At 38.6% G+C, this 19631-nt stretch overlaps 1 protein-coding gene across 8 annotated transcripts in view; it reads left to right on the forward strand.

Moving 5' to 3' along the window:
* CHIC1 (cysteine rich hydrophobic domain 1) overlaps positions 1 to 19631 on the forward strand; it is a 284937-nt gene that overhangs the window by 95824 nt on the left and 169482 nt on the right. The window contains exon 4 of one of the 8 annotated variants that reach the window (XM_054251362.2): positions 16775 to 16907. The exons of the other annotated variants lie outside the window; for them this stretch is intronic. Coding sequence (XP_054107337.1) covers positions 16775 to 16840 — 66 coding nt within the window. The 3' untranslated portion in view covers positions 16841 to 16907. Of the gene's footprint in view, positions 1 to 16774; positions 16908 to 19631 lie in introns of those variants that run through there. 8 annotated transcript variants of the gene reach the window in all.

A 19631-nucleotide genomic window follows, 5' to 3' on the forward strand; every position in this document is an offset into this window, starting at 1 on the left:
CTTCTAATGCCATCCCTCCCCTATCCCTTTCCCAACAACAGGTCCTGGTGCGTGATGTTCCCTGCATCCACGTGTTCTTATTGTTCAACTCCCACTTATGAATGAGGACGTGAGGTGCTTGGTTTTCTGTTCCTGTATTAGTTTGCTGAGAATGATGGTTTCATATCCCTGCAAAGGACATGAACTCATCCTTTTTTATGGCTGTATAGTATTCCATGGTGTATATGTGCCAGATTTTCTTTATCCAGTCTATTATTGATGGACATTTGGGTGAATTTTAAGTCTTTGCTGTTGTGAACAGTGTTGCAATAAACATACATCTGCATATGTCTTTATAGTAGAATGATTTATAATTCTTTGGGTACGTACCCAATAATGGGACTGCTGACGCAAATGGTATTTCTGTCTCTAGATCCTTGAGGAATCGCCACACTGTCTTCCACAATGGTTGAATTAATTTTCACTCCCACCAACAGTATAAAAGTGTTCCTGTTTCTCCACATTTTCCCCAGCATCTGTTGTTTTCTGACTTTTTAATGGTCACCATTCTAACTCACTTGAGATGGTATCTCATTGTGGTTTTGATTTGCATTGCTCTAATTACCACTGATGATAAGCTATTTTTCATGTTTGTTGGCCACATAAATGCCTTTATTTGAGGAGTGTCTGTTGATATCCTCCACCAATCTTGATGGGATTGTTTGTTTGATTTTTGTTGTTGTTGTTTGTAAATTTAAGTTCTTTGTAGATTCTGGATATTAGCCCTTGGTCAGATGATAGATTGAAAATTTTTTCTCCCATTCTGTAGGATGCCTGTTCACTCTGATGGTAGTTTATTTTGCTGTGCAGAAGCTCTTTAGTTTAATTAGATCCTATTTGTCAATTTTGGCTTTTGTTGCCATTGCTTTGGGGTTTTTAGTCATGAAGTCTTTCCCCATGCCTGTCTCAAATGGTATTCCCTAGGTTTTCTTATAGGGTTTTTATGGTTTTAGGTCTTACGTTTAAGTCTTTAATACATCTTGAGTTAATTTTTATATAAGGTGTAAGGAAGGAGTCCAGTTTCAGTTTTTTTGCATATGGCTAGCCAGTTTTCCCAACACCATCTATTAAATAGGGAATCCTTTCCCCATTGCTTCTTTTTGTCGGGTTTGTCAAAGATCAGATGGTTTTAGATGTGCAGCATTATTTCTGAGGCCTTTGTTCTTTCATTAGTCTATATATTTTTTTTGGTACCAACACCATGCTGTTTCGGTTACTGTAGCCTTATACTGTAGTTTGAAGTCAAGCAGTGTGTTGCCTCCTGCCTTGTTTTTTTTGCATAGGATTTTCTTGGCTACACAGGCTCTTTTTTGGTTCCATATGAAACTTAAAGTAGTCTTTTTTTTCTAATTCTGTGAAGAAAGTCAATGGCAACTTGATGAGGATAGCATTGAATCTATAAATTCCTTTGGCCAATATGGCCATTTTCATGATATCGATTCTTCCTATTTATGAGCATGGAATGTTTTTCTATTCTTTTGTATCCTCTTTTATTTACTTGAGCCCTGGTTTGTAGAACTCCTTGAAGAGTTTCTTCACATCCCTTGTAAGTTGCATATCTAGGTGTTTTATTCTCTCTATAGCAATTGCGAATGGGAATTCACTCATAATTTGGCTCTCTGTTTATTATTGGTGTATAGGAGTGCTTGTGATTTTCGCACATTGATTTTGTATCCTGAGACTTTGCTAATGTTGCTTATCAGCTTAAGAAGATTTTGAGCTGAAGCAATGAGGTTTTCTAAATACACAATCATGTCATCTGCAGAGACAATTTGACTTCCACTCTTAATTTGAATACACTTATTTCTTTCTCTTGCCTGAAAGTTTCCTGGCCAAAACTTTCAATACTATGTTGAGTAAGAGTTGTGAGAAAGACATCCGTTTCTTGTGCTGTTTTTCAAAGGGAATGCTTTTACCCATTCAGTATGATATTGGCTGTGGGTTTGTCATATATAGCTCTAATTATTTTGAGATACATTCCATTAATACCTAGTTTTGAGAGTTTTTAGCATGAAAGGGTGTTGAATTTTATCCAAGGCCTTTTCTTATCTGTTGAGATAATCATGTGGTTTTGTCATTGGTTCTGTTTATGTGATGGATTATGTTTATTTATTTGCATATGTTGAATCAGCCTTGCATCCCGGTGATGAAGCCTACTTGATCATGGTGGATAAGCTTTTTGCTGTGCTACTGGATTTGGTTCGCCAGTATTGAGGAGTATCACAAAAATGTTTATTAGGGATAGTGGCCTGAATTTTTTGTTGTTTTGTCTCTGCCAGGTTTTGGTATCAGGATAATCTGTCTTCATAAAATCAGTTAGGGAGGGGTTTGTCTTTTTTTATTGTTTGTAATAGTTTCTGAAGGAATGGTACTAGCTTCTCTTTGTACCTCTGGTAGAATTCAGCTGTGAATTTGTCTGGCTATGGGTTTTCTTCCTGGTTGGTAGGCTATTAATTACTGACTCAGTTTTAGAACTTCTTATTTATTGGTCTATTCAGGGATTCAGCTTCTTTCTGGTGTAGACTTGGGAGGGTGTATGTGTCCAGGAATTTATCCATTTCTTCTAGATTTTCTTGTTTATTTGAGTAGAGGTGTTTATAGTATTCTCTGGTGGTAGTTTATATTTCTGTGGGACCAGTGGTGATATCCCCTTCATCAGTTTTTATTGTGTCTGTTTGTTTCCTCTCTCTCTTTTCTTCTTTGTCTGGCTAGCAGTCTATTTTGTTAATCTTTTCAAAAACCCAAATGCAGCACATATACACTGGAATATTATGCAGCCATCAAAAACGAAGAGTTCGTGTTTTTTATAGGGACATGGATGAACCTGGAAACCATCATTCTCAACAAACTGACACAAGAGCAGAAAGTCAAAATGTTTTCACTCATAGGTGGGTGTTGAACAATGAGAACACATGGACAAAGGGAGGGGAGCACAATACACTGAGGTCTGTTCAGGGGAAATAGGGGAGGGACAGCAGGGGGTGGGGAGTTGGGGAGAGAGAGCATGGGGAGAAATGCCGGATATAGGTAATGGGGAGGAAGGCAGAAAACCACACTGCCACATGTGTACCTATGCAACAATCTTGCATATTCACATGTACCCCAAAACCTAAAATGCAATAAAAAAAATCCAGCTCCTGGATTCATTGATTTTTAAAGGGTTTTCTTGTGTCTCTGTCTCCTTCAGTTCTTTTCTGATCTTAGTTATTTTCTGTCTTCTGCTAGCTTTTGAATTTGTTTGCTCTTGCTCCTCTCTCTTTTTTGTTTTTATATTAGGGTGTCAATTTTAGATTTCTCTCGTTTTTTTTTGTGGACATTTAGTGCTATAAATTTCCCTCTAAACACTGCTTAACTGTGTTTCAGAGATTCTGATATGTTGTGTGTTTGTACCCATTGGTTCCAAAGAACTTATTTATTTCTGCCTTAATTTTGATATTTACCCAGTAGTCATTGAGGAGCAAGTTGTTCACTTTCCATGAAGTTTTACAGTTGTGAGTGAATTTGTTAATCCTGATTTCTAATTTGACTGCACAGTTGTCTAACAGACTATTGTGATTTCCATTCTTTTGAATTTGCTGAGGAGTGTTTTACTTTCAATTATGTGGTCACGTTTAGAATATATGTGATGTGGTGCTGAGAAGAATGTATGTTTTGTTAATTTGGGGTGGAGAGTTCTGTAAATGTCTTTAGGTCCACTTGATCCAGAGCTGTGTTCGAGTTTTGAAGGTTCTTGTTAATTTTCTATCTCATTGATCTAATATTGACAGTGGGGTGTTAAAGTCTTCTACTATTATTGCATGAGAGTCTAAATCCCTTTGTAGGTCTCTAAGAACTTACTTTATGAATCCTGGTCCTCCTGTATTGGGTGCATTTATATACAGGATAGTTAGCTCTTCTAATAAGAGCTAACTATTTTATTTAACATTTATCTTTTTACCATTGTGTAATGCTCTTCATTGTCTTTTTATAATCTTTTTTGGTTTAAAGTTGTTTTATCAGACTAGTATTGCAACCCCTGCTTTTTGGTTTTTTTTTATTTTTTTTGTTGTTTATTATTATTATTATTATTATTTTGCTTTCCATTTTCTTGGTAAATATTGCTTCATCTTTTAATTTTGAACTTACACACATAGAATTTTTTTTTACAAGGTTGATTTTTTTCCGCAAACCTCCCACAACTTGCTTAACCCTTCAGCTTTGTCCTTTTTAACTTAAAACAATATTTTACCTTTCTAAGATAGGCAAATAAAAATTGATATTCTCATAACTTTTTATGAACTTTTACCAAAAATACATTTCACTTTTCTTACATACCTTGCCTATAAAACTGTTTTTATTTTTCCAAGATTGCTTAAGTCACATGACCTAAAAGGTATTATACTTTTTCTTTTCTGACAAAATATTTTATTTAAGCTTTCACTATTTTTAAAGCCATTTAATATATAAACATCACACACAGTACATATAAATACACAAACAGAGGAAAATCCCATAGTTGTAAGGGTTTTTATTTGCCAGTTTTACAGTTTCTCTTTAAAGCATGCAATTACTAGGGCCTAATAAGCAGGCACAGCTGGAAGGCAAAACAAATCCCCCAAAATCAAGAGTCTCTTTTATATCAGATAATGGATCTTCAAAAATAGGGAATCAGTCCATTCCCCCATGAGAGTCTTATCTCTCAGGTGGTGTGGAGACATTTCCATGCTTTCTAGGCAGGATGCTCCTCTGATCCAAACATGCAAAGAACCATGTATTCCTCTGTAACTGCTGTTAGCTATTTCAAAAAGTATATTTTCTACCTAGTTATTACACACCAAAGTTCTTTCATAATGTGACGCCACTGAAAGTCAAAACTGTCAGATAACATAATGCAAAACAGAATAGAGCCTTAGATTTTTAGAGGCATTTATATGATTTTAATTAACCTGACTTTTAACCATAGTGCGATTTAAAGAAAAAAAAATTCTTTTAAATATCTTTTTGCCTGACATTAGCCAGGCCAAAGTCTAATATTTCTGGCTTTTGAACTTTACCAGAAGTAACTTCCCAGATGAAACTAATAAGCCTTATCTACTACACTACGGCATTGGACAGTTCCATTGCTCTTTCCAGAAGGAGCCTAGAGTAGTCCATTTTGAGCTTGCATAGGCTTTTTTAAACTGCTTGATATAATTTTTAGGGCTACAACATGAACCCCCAAATTCCTCTTCCTTGGATAGTGGAGACCAAGAGAGTACTACCACATGGTTAAAATTTCAAGCTCTTAAGGATATAAAACAAGATGAGAAGGAAACTTCAGCCAGGTTTCTTGTTGTCATTTCAGGGCCCTGCAGCTGTTTGTAACTGAGATCCTAATCTTATGTCCTATCCTAAGGCATTCCTCTTTATGACTACTATACAGAAAGACACACAAAGCATACCAGGTGTGCTATAGCTTAAGACTAGCCTCACAAATTTTTTTTCCCATTAATTAAAACTTTGCAGAGAAGTTAAACAGTGATTTTTACCATTCATCCAACCAGTTTGCATATAGAGAAAGAGGAGAGTAGTCTGACCAGTAAGAAATCCATATACCTTTTTGCTAGCATGTCAGATTTCTGGGTTCTCTTTCCCTAAGCAGCCCTAGTGACTTTGTTTGCTGCCTCAAAGCCCTTGGGTCCAAGCCACAACACAAAAGAATTTTTTTTTCTGTTTCATGGAACCACAGGCAAAAGCCTCTCAGTTTTGCAAGTGGCCACCCAACTGGCTGCATGGGGGACCTAAATTAATATTTTCCATTCAGCATACCAATATGTAGCAAAGATAAATGTGACAAACCATACCAGTATCAAACTGGCAAGGCTCATACTTGCTCCCTGATGGGCTCTGTCATTTTAAATTTATTGAAAGTGGATTAAAGGAGTTTCACCATGTAGTCCTCTGGGTAAGATGGTCACCTTAAGTAACAGAAAATATAAAAAAAGGAAAGGAGAGAGAGAAAAGCATTGCCTGTTGCAAGGTGGGTAAGGTGAAGAGCTCAGGGAGGCTGGAGAAAGACCCACCCATTGCAGCAACATATAAAAGTTCAGGCAACCGTTTGTGGGTCACAAAGGGATCATCTCCAGCAGTACCATTAGCTTTCAAGTTTTCCCCTTTAGGAAAAAAAAAAATCCTCATGTCCCACAATCCTGTACGTGCCAGATTCTGTCACCCATAGCCATCAGCATAGTGCAAAGCAGATTAATCCAAAGAAAATGGCAGTTAACATTCATACTGCCAAATCCATTTTTTAGCCAACAGGGATTTTATTGAGAGGGTATTCTAACCCTCTAAATCTTAGGAAGGTCTGTAACCATAAGTTGGGCCTCAAATTTAAATTTGGTCAAGTGTCCTTGCCTTTTAGGAGGGGCCTTTAACTTTTTCAGTCTTAAGAAACACTAACTCCCCTGAATTGGGCCTCTAACCCAATCCCATTCTTTATGGGGTGCCTCACCACTTACCCAAAGTTGGTCAATTGTTGCTGCAATTTGTTTCCCTTGGATCAGGGGTCTCCTCAGTATCATCCGTTCATGGTTTGTCAGGAATATGTTCCTGGAAAGGGAACCCGATCCAGACCCTAAGAGAAGGTTCTTGGATCTTGCATGAGAAAGATTTTGAGGTAAATCCATAAAGTAAAAGCAAGTTTATTAAGAAAGTAAAGAAATAAAAGAATGCCTACTCCATAGCAGAACAGCCAGAGTTCCATTGTACATTGTTTCTGCTGTCTTACTGCTTTTAAAAGACTCTTTCTGTATTATTTACCTTTTGGAGTATGATTATTAAATTTTTTGAGGTAGTCTTTATTGGGATAAATCTGCTTGTTTTTCTATAACTTTTTTGTACTTGGATATTCATATCTTCCTCCAAGTCAGGGAACTTCTCTGTTACTGATGCTATTTTCTATTGGCATGCTTTACAGTTTTTTATTTTCATTTTTCTCCACTGACTGCATTTTTGCATAGCCTTTCTTCAAGAAGCTAGTTCTTTCTTTTTCTTGATCAGTTCTTCTGTTGAAAGGCTCAGGAATTCTTCAGTATGCCAATTGTTTTTTTCGGCTTTAGAATTTGTTCTAGATTTTTTTTAAAAACTTTCAATCTCTTTATTAAATTTATCCGATAGAATTCTGAATTCTTTATTTATGGTATCTTGAATTTCTTTAAGTTTCCTCAACACAGCTATTTTTAAATGTCTGTTTGAAGGATCAGATTTCTCTGTTACTCCAGGATTGACTCCTAGTGCCTTATTTCTTTCATTTGGTGAGGTCATGTTTTCCTGGATGCTGTTGATGCTAGTAGATGTTTTTCAGTCTCTGTCCATTTAAGAGTTCAGTATTTATTGTAGTCTTAACTGTCTGGGATTATTTGTACCCATCTCTCTTGGGAAGGTTTTTCAGATATTTTAAAGGGCTTAGGTGTTGTGATCTAAATTGTATCTGCATAGAGGGCATCCCAAGCCTACTAACCCTGTGGTTCTTGCAGACTCATAGAGGTACCTCCTCATTGGTCTTGGACAAGATCTGGAAGAATTCTCTGGATTATCAGAGATTCTTATTTTCTTTCTTTAATTTACCTTCCAAAAAACAGAGTCTTTCTCTCTCTGTTCTGAGCCACATAAAGCTGGGAGTGGAGTGATAGAAGCACCCTTGTGGCCACCATCACTATGACTGTGCTTGGTTAGACTTGAAGCCATCACCGCACTGGGTCTAGCTTAAGGCCTTCTGTAACCACTTGCTGGCTACTGCCTCTGTTCACTTTAGGCCCTGGAGCTCTACAATCAGGTGGCAAATTCAGCCTTGCCTATATCCTTCTTTTCAGTATGGCAGGATCACCTAGTCCTTGGATGAGTCCAGAGGTGCTGTCCTAGAGTCAGGGACTAGAGTTAAAAACCTTAGAAGCCTATCTAGTATTCTCTGGTATTGTGGCTGAGTTGGCACTCAAACCATAAGACCCAGCCTTTTCTATTCTTCTCTTTCCAAAGACAGAGGAGTTTGATCCCATAGCCACTGCCACCCCATGTTATGATGAATTCTACCAGAGAACCAGCCAATGTTTTCTTCTGCCCCAAGGACTCTTACGTAAGCTTGTGGTGAAAGCTGCCTTGCCTGCAAATCACACTTCAAGGTAGTGTGCTCTCCTCAGGCCCATGGTAGGTCCATAAATGCTGTCCAAGAGTCAATTCTTGAAATCAGAGACCCCAAGAGCCAGCTTGGTGCTCTGCCCTGCTGTGGTCATGCTGGTACCTAAGATGCAATACAAAGTCTTCTTTACTTTGTTCTCTACTTTAATTAGACAGGAGTTTTGCCCTGTAGCCATGGCTGGTAATGTTCTGAGTCTCACCTGAAGCCAGCAAGTCTCAGAGGCTCACCCATGGCCCTCGATGTACTACCTAGGTATTGCTGCTGGTTATTTAGAGTTCAAGAGCTCTTCAGTCAGCAGGTGATAAATGCTGCCAGGACTTGGTCATTTCCTTCAAAGTAATGGGTTTCCTTCTGGCCCAGGGTGGGTCTAGAAATGTCTAGGAGCTAGGTCCTGGAATGAGAGCATCACAACTGTCTGGTGCCCTGTTCTGCTGTGGCTAGGATGGTATCCAAGATGGAAGACAATGATTTTCCCACTCTTCCCTTTGCTCTCAATTTGAAGGAAGGGGTCTCTTTTGGAGTCAAGAGCTGTGCAGCCTGAGTTTAGGGCTATCATAATGCCAGCACTTCCTTGACTGCTCCAACTGGCATCTCAGTATGTCGTATGCCCCCAGTCCACTGTTTCTTGGACTACTTCAGCACTAGGACTCACCTAAAAGTTGCAGTCCTTATGGGCTAGGTCACCTTTCAAATTTACTTGGAGACATAGAGGGCTGTAGCTTTTTGTGGCAAGGTTTGTAGGAATTGAAGTTACGAATGCTGGCATCTTCGATTCCCGTCTGGCTAGGGTTGGTTTAAATGCTCCCTCCATGAGTGGGCGGGTGGGCATCAGCTGAGTTTAGTCTAGTTTTTCTTTCTGCTCTAGCAGGGTAACATTTTGTTCAGTGCCTCACACTTGCTGTGTTCTTTCTCCTCCAGCATGTAGAGATGCTCTCTACACCACACCACTGCTGCCAGAATTGGGGGTGGCATGGCTTCTATGATTCCAGGGTGTTGTTTTTTGTTTTTTGTTTTTTTTTTTTAATCTCTTAACTGCCTCTTCTAGTGATATGAAGTTAAAACGAGGTACTGAGTCCTCACCTAATTTTGGGTTCTTATGGTGTTATTTCTGTATAGATAGTTGTTAACTCAATATCCTTGCAGGGGTGGGGGTGATAGGTGGAGCCTTCTATTGTGCCATTTTGCTCCCAATCTATTTTTTATTTTTGAGGAAACTCCATACTCTCCTACCTATTGACTCTACTAGCCTATATTACCACCATTAGAGTACAAGATTCTCTTTGCTATATTTTCTTGCGCACATTTGTTATCTTTTTTGAAAAATAATATGTATCCTAATAGGTTTTATGTGATATGCATTTGGTTTTGATTTGTATTCTGTGACGATCAGTGATGTTGAGCACCTCTTCATATACTTGTTCGCCATTAATTTGTCTTTTTTGGAAAAATGCGTTTTGAGATCTTTTGCTCAATTTTTAATCAGGATTTTTTTTTATCCAGTTATTTCTCTTTTAAGAGGTTGTTATATATTTTGAATGTTAACCTCATATCAGATATATTGTTGGCATGTATGTTCTCACATTCCATAGATTGCCTTTTTGTTGATTGTATCCTTGGCTATGCAAAAGCTTTTTAGTTTGATGTTGTTTGTCTTATTGTTGCATTTGTTGTCTATGCTTTTTAAAAATCACATCTCGACCTGGTGCAGTGGCTCACACCTGTAATCCCAACACTTTGAGAAGCTGAGTCAGGTGGACCATGAGGTCAAGAGATCGAGACCATCCTGGCCAGCTTGGTGAAACCCCGTCTCTACTAAAAATACAATAATTAGCTGGGCGTGGTGGTACACGCCTCTATTCCCAGCTATTTGGGAGGCTGAGGCAGCAGAATTGCTTGAACCCTGGAAGCAGATATTGCAGTGAACCGAGATTGTGCCGCTGCACTCCAGCCTGGCACCTAACAACAAAGAAAGACTCTGTCTAAAAAAAAAAAAAATCACAACTCAAAAGTCATTGTCAGTAGCAATGTCAGTGGGCTTATTCCCTGTTTTCTTTTAGGAGTTTTACATTTTAAGTCATGTTTAAATGCTTAATTTATTTTTATTTATTTTTTGTATGGTGTAAGACAGGATCCAGTGTCACTTTTTTGCAAATGGACTTGCAGTTCGCCAACACCATTTATTGGAAAGATTATCCTTTTTTTATTGCATTTTAGGTTTTGGGGTACATGTGAAGAACATGCAAGATAGTTGCATAGGTGCACACGTGGCAGTGTGATTAGCTGCCTTCCTCCCCTTCACCTATATATTGACATTTCTCCCCATGCTATCTCTCCCCAACTCCCCCCCGCTGTCCCTCCCCTATTCCCTTCAATAGACCCCAGTGTGTAGTGCTCCCCTCCCTGTGTCCATGTGTTCTCATTGTTTATCACCCATCTATGAGTGAGAACATGCAGTATTTGATTTTCTGCTCTTGTGTCAGTTTGCTGAGAATGATGTTCTCCAGATTCATCCATGTCCCTACAAATGACACAAACTCATCGTTTTTGATTGCTGTGTAATATTCTATGGTGTATATGTGCCACATTTTCCCAATCCAGTCTATCATCGATGGGCATTTGGATTGGTTCCAGGTCTTTGCTATTATAAACAATGCTGCAGTGAACATTCGTGTGCATGTGTTCTTATAGTAGAACAATTTATAGTCCTTTGGATATATACCCAGTAATGGGATTGCTGGGTCAAATGGAATTTCAATTTCTAGGTCCTTGAGGAATCGCCACACTGTCTTCCACAATGGTTGAACTAATTTACACTCCCACCAGCAGGGTAAAAGTGTTCCTATATCTCCACATCCTCTCCAGCATCCGTTGTCTCCAGATTTTTTAATGATTGCCACTCTAACTGGCATGAGATGGTATCTTAATGTAGTTTTGATTTGCATTTCTCTGATGACCAGTGATGATGAACATTTTTCCATATTTGTGTTGGCCTCGTGTATGTCTTCTTTTGTAAAGTGTCTGTTCATATCCTTTGCCCATTTTTGAATGGGCTTGTTTGTTTTTTTCTTGTAAATCTGTTTTAGTTCTTTGTAAATTCTGGATATCAGCCCTTTGTCAGATGGGTAAACTGCAAAATTTTCCCATTCTGTTGGTTGCCAATTCACTCTAGTGGCTGTTTCTTATGCCATGCAGAAGCTGTAGAGTTTGATTAGGTCCCACTGGTCTATTTTGGCTTTTCTTGCCAAAGCTTTTGGTGTTTTGGTCATGAAGTCCTTGCCTACTCCTATGTCCTGAATGGTTTTGCCTGGATTTTCTGCTAGGGTTTTCATAGTGTTAGGTCTTATGTTTAAGTCTTTAATCCATCTGGAGTTAATTTTAGTGTAAGGTGTCAGGATGGGGTCCAGTTTCTGCTTTCTGCACATGGCTAGCCAGTTTTCCCAACACCATTTATTAAACAGGGAATCCTTTCCCCATTGCTAGTTTTTGTCAGGTTTATCAAAGATTGTATGGTTGTAGATATGTTGTGTTGCCTCCCATGCCTCTGTTTTGTTCCATTGGTCTATATCTCTGTTTTGGTACCAGTACCATGCTGTTTTGATTACTGTAGCCTTGTAGTATAGTTTGAAGTCCGATACTGTGATGCCTCTCGCTGTGTTCTTTTTGCTTCGAATTGACTTGGCTATGCGGGCTCTCTTTTGCTTCCATATGAAATTTAAGGTGTTTTTTTCCAGTTCTGTGAAGAAGGTCATTGGTAGCTTGTTGGTGATAGCATTAAATCTGTAAATTATTTTGGGCAGTATGGCCATTTTCACGCTATTGATTCTTCCTAACCATGAACATTTAAAGTTTCTTTATCTGTTTGTGTCCTCTCTTATTTCGTTCAGCAGTGGTTTGTAATTCTTTTTGAAAAGGTCCTTTACATTCCTTGTTAGTTGTATTCCTAGGTATTTTATTCTCTTTATAGCAATTGTGAATGGCAGTTTGTTCTTGATTTGGCTCTCTTTAAGATGGTTATTGGTGTATAGGAATGCTTGTGATTTTTGCACATTGATTTTGTATCCTGAGACTTTGCTGAAGTTGCTTATCAGTTTCAGGAGTTTTTGGGCTGAGAAAATGGGGTCTTCTAGATATACTACCATGTCATCTGCAAATAGAGACAAGTTGGTTTCCCCTTTCCTATTTGAATACCATTTATTTTTTTTTTTCTTGCCTGATTGCTCTGACTAGAACTTCCAGTACTATACTGAATAGGAGTGGTGAGAGAGGGCATTCTTTTTTTTTTTTTTTGAAACAGTTTTACTCCTGTTACCCAGGCTGTAGTGCAATGGCGTGATCTCGGCTCACTGCAACCTTCGCCTCCTGGGTTCAGGCAATTCTCCTGCCTCAGCCTCCTGAGTAGCCAGGATTACAGGCACGTGCCACCAGGCCCAGCTAATTTTTTGTATTTTAGTAGAGACGGGGTTTCACCATGTTGACCAGGTTGGTCTCGATCTCTCGACCTCGTGATCCACCCGCCTCAGCCTCCCAAGGTGCTGGGATTACAGGCTTGAGCCACCGCGCCCGGCCGAGAGGGCATTCTTGTCTAGTGCTGGATTTCAAAGGGAATGCTTCCAGTTTTTGCCCATTCAGTATGATATTGGCTGTTGGTTTGTCATAAATAGCTTTTATTATTTTGAGATACGTTCCATCAATACCGAGTGTATTGAGGGTTTTTAGCATAAAGGGCTGTTGAATTTTGTCAAAGACCTCCTCTGCGTCAATTGAGATAATCATGTGGTTTTTGTTTTCGGTTCTGGTTATGTGATGAATTATGTTTATAGACTTGCATATGTTGAACCAGCCTTGCATCCCCGGGATGAATCCTATTTGATCATGGTGGATAAGCTTTTCGATGTGCTGTTGCAATCGGCTTGCCAGTGTTTTATTGAAGATTTTTGCGTCTATGTTCATCATGGATATTGGCCTGAAGTTCTCCTTTCCTGTTGAGTCTCTGCCAGGTTTTGGTATCAGGATGATGTTGGTCTCGAAAATGATTTGGGAAGGGTTCCCTCTTACTGGATTATTTGGAATAGTTTCAGAAGGAGTGGTAACAGTTCCTCTTTGTGTGTTTGGTAGAATTTGGCTGTGAACCCATCTGGACCTGGGCTTTTTTTTGAGTGGTAGGCTCTTAATTGCTGCCTCAACTTCAGACCTTGTTGTTGGTGTATTCATAGTTTCAACTTCTTCATGGTTTAGGCTTGGGAGGACACAAGTTTCCAGGAATCTTTCCATTTCTTCCAGGTTTACTAGTTTATGTGCATAGAGTTGTTTTCAATATTCTCTGATGATGGTTTGAATTTCTGTGGAATCTGTATTGACTTCCCTTTTATCATTTTTTATTGCACCTGTTTACTTATTCTCTCTTTTCTTTTTTATTAAGCTGGCTAGTGGTCTATTTTATTGATTATTTCAAAAAACCAGCTCTTGGATTTATTGATTTTTTGAAGGGTTTTTTGTGTCTCTATCTCCTTCAGTTCTGCTCTGATCTTAATTATTTCTCGTATTCTGCTAGGTTTTGAGTTTTTCGTTTTTTTCTTTCATTTGAGCTTTTTCGATGTTGCTCCTCTAGCTCTTTCAATTTTGATGATAGGGTGTCAATTCTGGATTTCTCCATTCTTCTCATGTGGGCACTTATTGCTATATATCTTCCTCTGGAGAATGCTTTAAATGTGTTCCAGAGATTCTAGTATGTTGTGTCTTCATTCTCATTGGTTTCGAAGAACTTCCTTATTTCTGCCTTCATTTCATTGTTTATCCATTCAAGAGCCAGTTTTTCTGTTTTTATGAAGGTGTGCAGTTCTGAGTTAGTTTCTAATTCTGAGTTCTAACTTGATTGCACTATGGACTGAGAGACTGTTTGTTATGATTTCAGTTGTTTTGCATTTGCTGAGGAGTACTTTACTTCCAATTATGTGGTCAATTTTGGAGTAGGTGTGATGTGGTGCTGAGAAGAATGTATATTCTGAGGATTTGGGGTGGAGAGTTCTGTAAATGTCTATCAGGTTTGCTTGTTTTAGGTCTGAGTTCAAGTCCTGGATATCCTTGTTAATTTTCTGTCTGGTTGATCTGTCTAATATTGACAGTGGAGTGTTAAAGTCTCCCACTATTATTGTGTGGGAGTCTAAGTCTCTTTGTAAGTCATTAAGAGCTTGCCTTATATATCTGGGTGCTCCTGTATTGGGTCCATATATATTTAGGATCGTTAGCTCTTCTGGTTGTATCAATCCTTTTACCATTATGTAATGACCTTCTTTGTCTCTTTCGATCTTTGTTGCTTTAATGTCTAATCTATTAGAGATGAGAATTGCAACTCCTGCTTTTTTTTTCTCTCCATTTCCTTGGTAAATCTTTCTCCATGCCTTTATTTTGAGCCTTTGTGTATTCTTGCATGTGAGATGGGTTTCCTGGATACAGCACACTGATTTGTTTTGGCTTTTTATCCAATTCGTCAGTCTGTGTCTTTTGATTGGTGATTTTAGCCCATTTATATTTAGGGTCAATATTGTTATGTGTGAATTTCATGCTGCCATTTTGATGCTAGCTGGATGTTTTGCCTGTTAATTCATGCAGATTCTTCATTTTGTTGATGCTCTTTAGCATTTGATATGATTTTGGAATGGCTGGTACTGGTTGTTCCTTTCTATGTGTAGTGCCTCTTTCAGGAGCTCTTGTAAAGCAGGCCTGGTGGTGACAGAATTTTAGAGTACTTGCTTGTTTCAAAGGGTTTTATTTTTCCTTCACTTATGAAGCTTAGTTTGGCTGGATATGAAATTCTTGGTTGAAAGTTTTTTTCTTTAAGGATGTTGAATATTGGCCCCCACTTTCTTCTTACTTGTAGGGTTTCTGCTGAGAGACCTGCTGTGAGTCTGATGGGCTTCCCTTTGTAGGTGACCCGATTTTTCTCTCTGGCTTTCCTTAGCATTTTCTTTTTCATTTCAACCCTGGTGAATCTGACGATTATGTGCCTTGGCATTGCTCTTTTCTTTCTAGGTTGGGGACGTTTTCCTGGATAATATTCTGAAGAGTATTTTCCAGCTTGGATTCATTCACTTCGTCACATTCAGGTACACCTATCAAATGAAGATTAGGTCTCTTCACATAGTCCCACATTTCTTGGAGACTTTGTTCATTTTTTCTTTGCACTTTTTTCTCTAATCTTGTTTTCTCATTTGATTTCACTGAGTTGATTTTCGACCTCTGATATCCTTTCTTCTGCTTGGTCAATTTGGCTGTTGAGACTTGTGCATGCTTCACAAAGTTCTCATGTTGTTTTTCAGCTTCATCAAGTCCCTCATATTCCTCTCTAAGATGTCCATTCTCGTTATCATTTCTTCAAATCTTTATTCAAGGTTCTTAATTTTTTTGCATTGAGTTAGAACATGTTCTTTTAGCTCACTGAAGTTTTGTATTACCTACCTTCTGAAGTTTTCTGTCATTTCATCATACTCATTCTTCTTCCAGCTTTGTTTTCTTGCTGGTGGGAGTTGTGATCCCTTGTAGGAGGCGAGGTGTTCTGGTTGCGGGTGTTTTCTTCCTTTCTGTGCTGGTTTCTTCCCATATTTGTGGATTTATTCACCTGTCGTCTGTGTAGTTGTTGATTTTCCAATTGGGTCTCTGAGTGGACGTCCAGATTGTTGATGGTAAAGTTATTCCTGTTTCTTAGTTTTTCTTCTAACAGTCTGGCCCCTCTGCTGTAGGACTGCTGAGGTCCACTCCAGGCCCTGCTTGCCTGGGGGTCATTTGCAGCAGCTGCAGAACAGTAAGGGTTGCTACCAGTTTCTTCTTCTGCTGTCTTTGTCCCAGAATGATGCCCACCAAATACCAGTCTGATCATTCCTTTGTGAGGTGACTTTGGATATACAGGGGCTAGGGAGCTGCTTGAGGAGACAGTCTGTACTTTACAGGAGCTCAAGTGTTGATCTGTGAGCTTTGTTGTTCATTCAAAGCTGCTAGAGAGGTATGTTTAAGGCTGCTGCAGCAGAACTCATAAAACCCCTTTTTTTCCTGAGGTGCTCTATCCCAGGGAGTTAGGGCTTTATTTATGAGTATCCATTTCACTGTCCTACCCAGCAAGGAGGCAACCTTGTCACTGCCTGCTTGCAGAGGTTTCGCTGAGCTGCTCTGGGTTCCACCCTGCTGCCATGGGCTCCACCCTACTGCTGTGGGCTTTGCCGTGCTGCTGTGTGTATTTCCCTGCAGTTTTGTTTATATGGGTATGGTTAGAACTGCCATGGTGATGGTGGCCCGCATCTGTAATGGTGGACTCTCTGTCATGGTGGGTTGCCTCAGTAACGGTGGGTTTCCTTGGCAACAGCAGGTTGCATCAGCAATAGCAGACTACCTTCGTAGGAGTGGAGTGGCTTGGTAATGGTGGGCACCCCGCCCCAACTGAGCTTTATCATCCTGGGTTCAGCTGTGCTTGCTGCAAAAGTCTCAACCTTGAGCATTTCCAATTACAGTTTTTTGTTTGTTTTTGTGGGGGTGGGACCTGCCGAGCCTGATCACTATGATTACTGCCTCAGAGCCCTTTTTTCTTTATAGGTTGAATGGTTGACTCTCTCCCAGTGGTTCCAGTCGCCTGCTGAAAGGGCACCGGGATTTGTGTGATTTCTTGTGTGGTGACCCACTGCACCGGCTGAAACAGCATGGCTGCCCGGAATTTCCTGGCCTGGCTTTATGATGTGTCAGTCCTGTTTAATCAGATGAGTGTGCTAATCTGCCTTCCCAGAACTCTAATTGCCAGTTTAACAGGGCAACCAGACCAGTGTATTTTGTATGGAAAGCCGCTGTGCTGCGACACTGGTTGAAACAGCCGCACCAGCTGAAACAGCCGCTCTGGCCTAAACAGCCGCACTGGCGACCCATGGGGCTCCTCCACCTGGGAATCTCCTGGTCTGTGGGCAATAAAGATCCGTCTGGAAATGTGGCATCCACTCACCCTCTGCGCTTTCACTGGGAGCTTCAATCCTGAGTTGGTCCTACAGCGCCATCTTCTCCGTATGTCCGAGATTATTTTTTCTCTAATGTGATTCTTGTTGCCTTTTTCAACAATTAGGTGGCCATATATGCATGAGTTTATTTCTGGGCTCTGTTGGTGTATTTGTCTGCTGTTATGCCAGCTTTATACTGTTTTGATTATTGTGGCTTTGAAATATAGTTTGAAATAAGGAAGATTAGGGCCTTTCACTTTGTTCTTTATTCTCAAGATTATTTTGGCTATCCAAGATCTTTTGTTGTTCCATGTCAGTTTTAGGAATTTTTTTTCATTTCTCTGAAAAAAAATGCCTTTGGAATTTTCATAGGATTGCATTGAGTCTGTAGGTGGCTTTAGGTAGTATGGACATTTTAGCAGTATAAATTATTTTAGTCTATGAATGAGATATCTCTTCGTATGTCTGTCTTTTTCAGTTTTTTTCATCAGTGTTTTATACTTCACTATACAAATATTTCACCTCCTTGGTCAGTTTTGTAAACTGAATTGTTTGTTTAATCCCTCTTTTGGATAGTTTATACTGTATAGAAACACAACTGTTTTTGTATGTTGTTTTTGTATCCAAATCTTTTCTGAATTCGTTTTTCAGTGCCAGCAATTTTTCAGTGGAGTTTTCATAGGATTTTTTACATATAGGTTTATTTCATCAGCAAACAAAATTTTACTTTCTTTTTTATTTTGTTGCCTTTTAATTTTAATTAATTTATTTGCTTATTGCCTAATTGCACTGGCTATGACTTCCAGTACTAAGTTGAATAAAAGTGTCAAGAGTAGACATCTTTTTCTTATTCCTCAGCATTTTGTCATTGCATATGATGTTACTTGTGGTGCTTGTCATACATGGCCTTTATTATATTGAGTATATTTTTATTTACCTAATATGTTGAGAGTTTTTATATGAAATGATGTTAAATTTTGTTAATGTTCTTCCTGTACATATTGAGATGATTATGATTTTTATTCTTCATTCTCTTAGTATTGTTTGCTGCATTTATTGATTTGAGTATGTTGACCCAGCCTTGCATTCCAGAGATAAATCTCTCATGATTATGATGTATGATTCTTTCAATGTGCTGTTGAATTTGGTTTGCTAATATTTGTGTTCAGGATTTTTGCATCTATTTGCTTCAGGGATATTGGCCTATAATTTTCATTTCCTCTTGCGTCCTTGCCTAGCTTTGGTATCAGGGTAATGCTGGCATTGTAGAATATATTTGGAATTATTTTCTCCTATTCAGTTTTTTGGAAGAGTTTGAGAAGGATTGGCATTAACTATTTTTTCTGTGCTTGGTAGAATTTACCCATGAAGACATCTAATCCTGTGCTTTTTTGTTGTTGTTAAAAGATATTTGAGTACTGATTTTCTCTCCTTGCTTTTTTTTGTTCTGCTCATATTTTCTGTTTCTTCATAGTTAGTCTTGGTGTTTCTTGGTATATTATATTTCTCTAGGAAGTTAGCCATTTATTCTGGGCTATCCAATTTGTTGACATATAATTGTTTATAATAGTATCTTATGACCTTTTTTATTTCTGTGTTACCAGTTGTAATGGCTCTTCTTTCATTTATGATTTTATTTATTTGAGTATTCTCCTTTTTTCTTGGTTAAGCTAGCAAAAGGTTTGTCAATTTTCTTTATCTTTTCAAAAAAGCCTCATAGTTTTTGGATCTTTTAAATTGTTTTTCTAGATTCGATTTTATTTATTTATGTTTCTGTCTTTATTATTTCCTTTATTCAGCTAACTTTGGACTTGCTTTATTCTATTCTTGCTGTTTACTTGAGGTGTAAAATTAGTTTGTTTAGGCTGGGCGCAGTGGTTCACACCTGTAATCCCAGCACTTCAGGAGACTTAGGTGGTCAGATCATCTGAGGTTGTGAGTTCAAGCACAGCCTCGCTAACATGGTGAAATCCTATCACTGCTAAAAATGAAAAACAAATTAGCTTGGTGTTGTGGCACATGCCTGTGATTCCATGTACTCAGGAAACTGAGGCAAAAGAATCACTTGAACTCAGGAACCAGAAGTTACAATGAGCTAAGATTGCACCACTGCACTCCAGCCTGGGTGACAGAATGAGACTCCATCTCAAAAAAACAAAAAGATTGTTTACTTGATTTTGTTTCAATGTAAGCATTAATAACTATAAGCTTTCCTCTTAGAACTGCTTTTGTTGCATCTCATAAGTTGTGATGTGTTTTGTTTCCTTTTTTGTTCCTCTTGAGATTTGTTTTATAATTTTTCTTTTGATTTGTTTTTTACCCATTTGTTGTAAGAAGGATCTTGCTTAATTTTTACGTATTTGTGAGTTTTTCCATTTTTATCCTCTTATTTCTTGTTCTGTGCAGTGGTGGTAAGAAAATATACTTGATATGATTTTAATTTTGTGTTGTTTTTTAAGACTTATTTT

The sequence above is a fragment of the Callithrix jacchus genome, chromosome X, assembly GCF_049354715.1.
Source record: "Callithrix jacchus isolate 240 chromosome X, calJac240_pri, whole genome shotgun sequence".
In the NCBI taxonomy this organism is placed as follows: domain Eukaryota; kingdom Metazoa; phylum Chordata; class Mammalia; order Primates; family Cebidae; genus Callithrix; species Callithrix jacchus.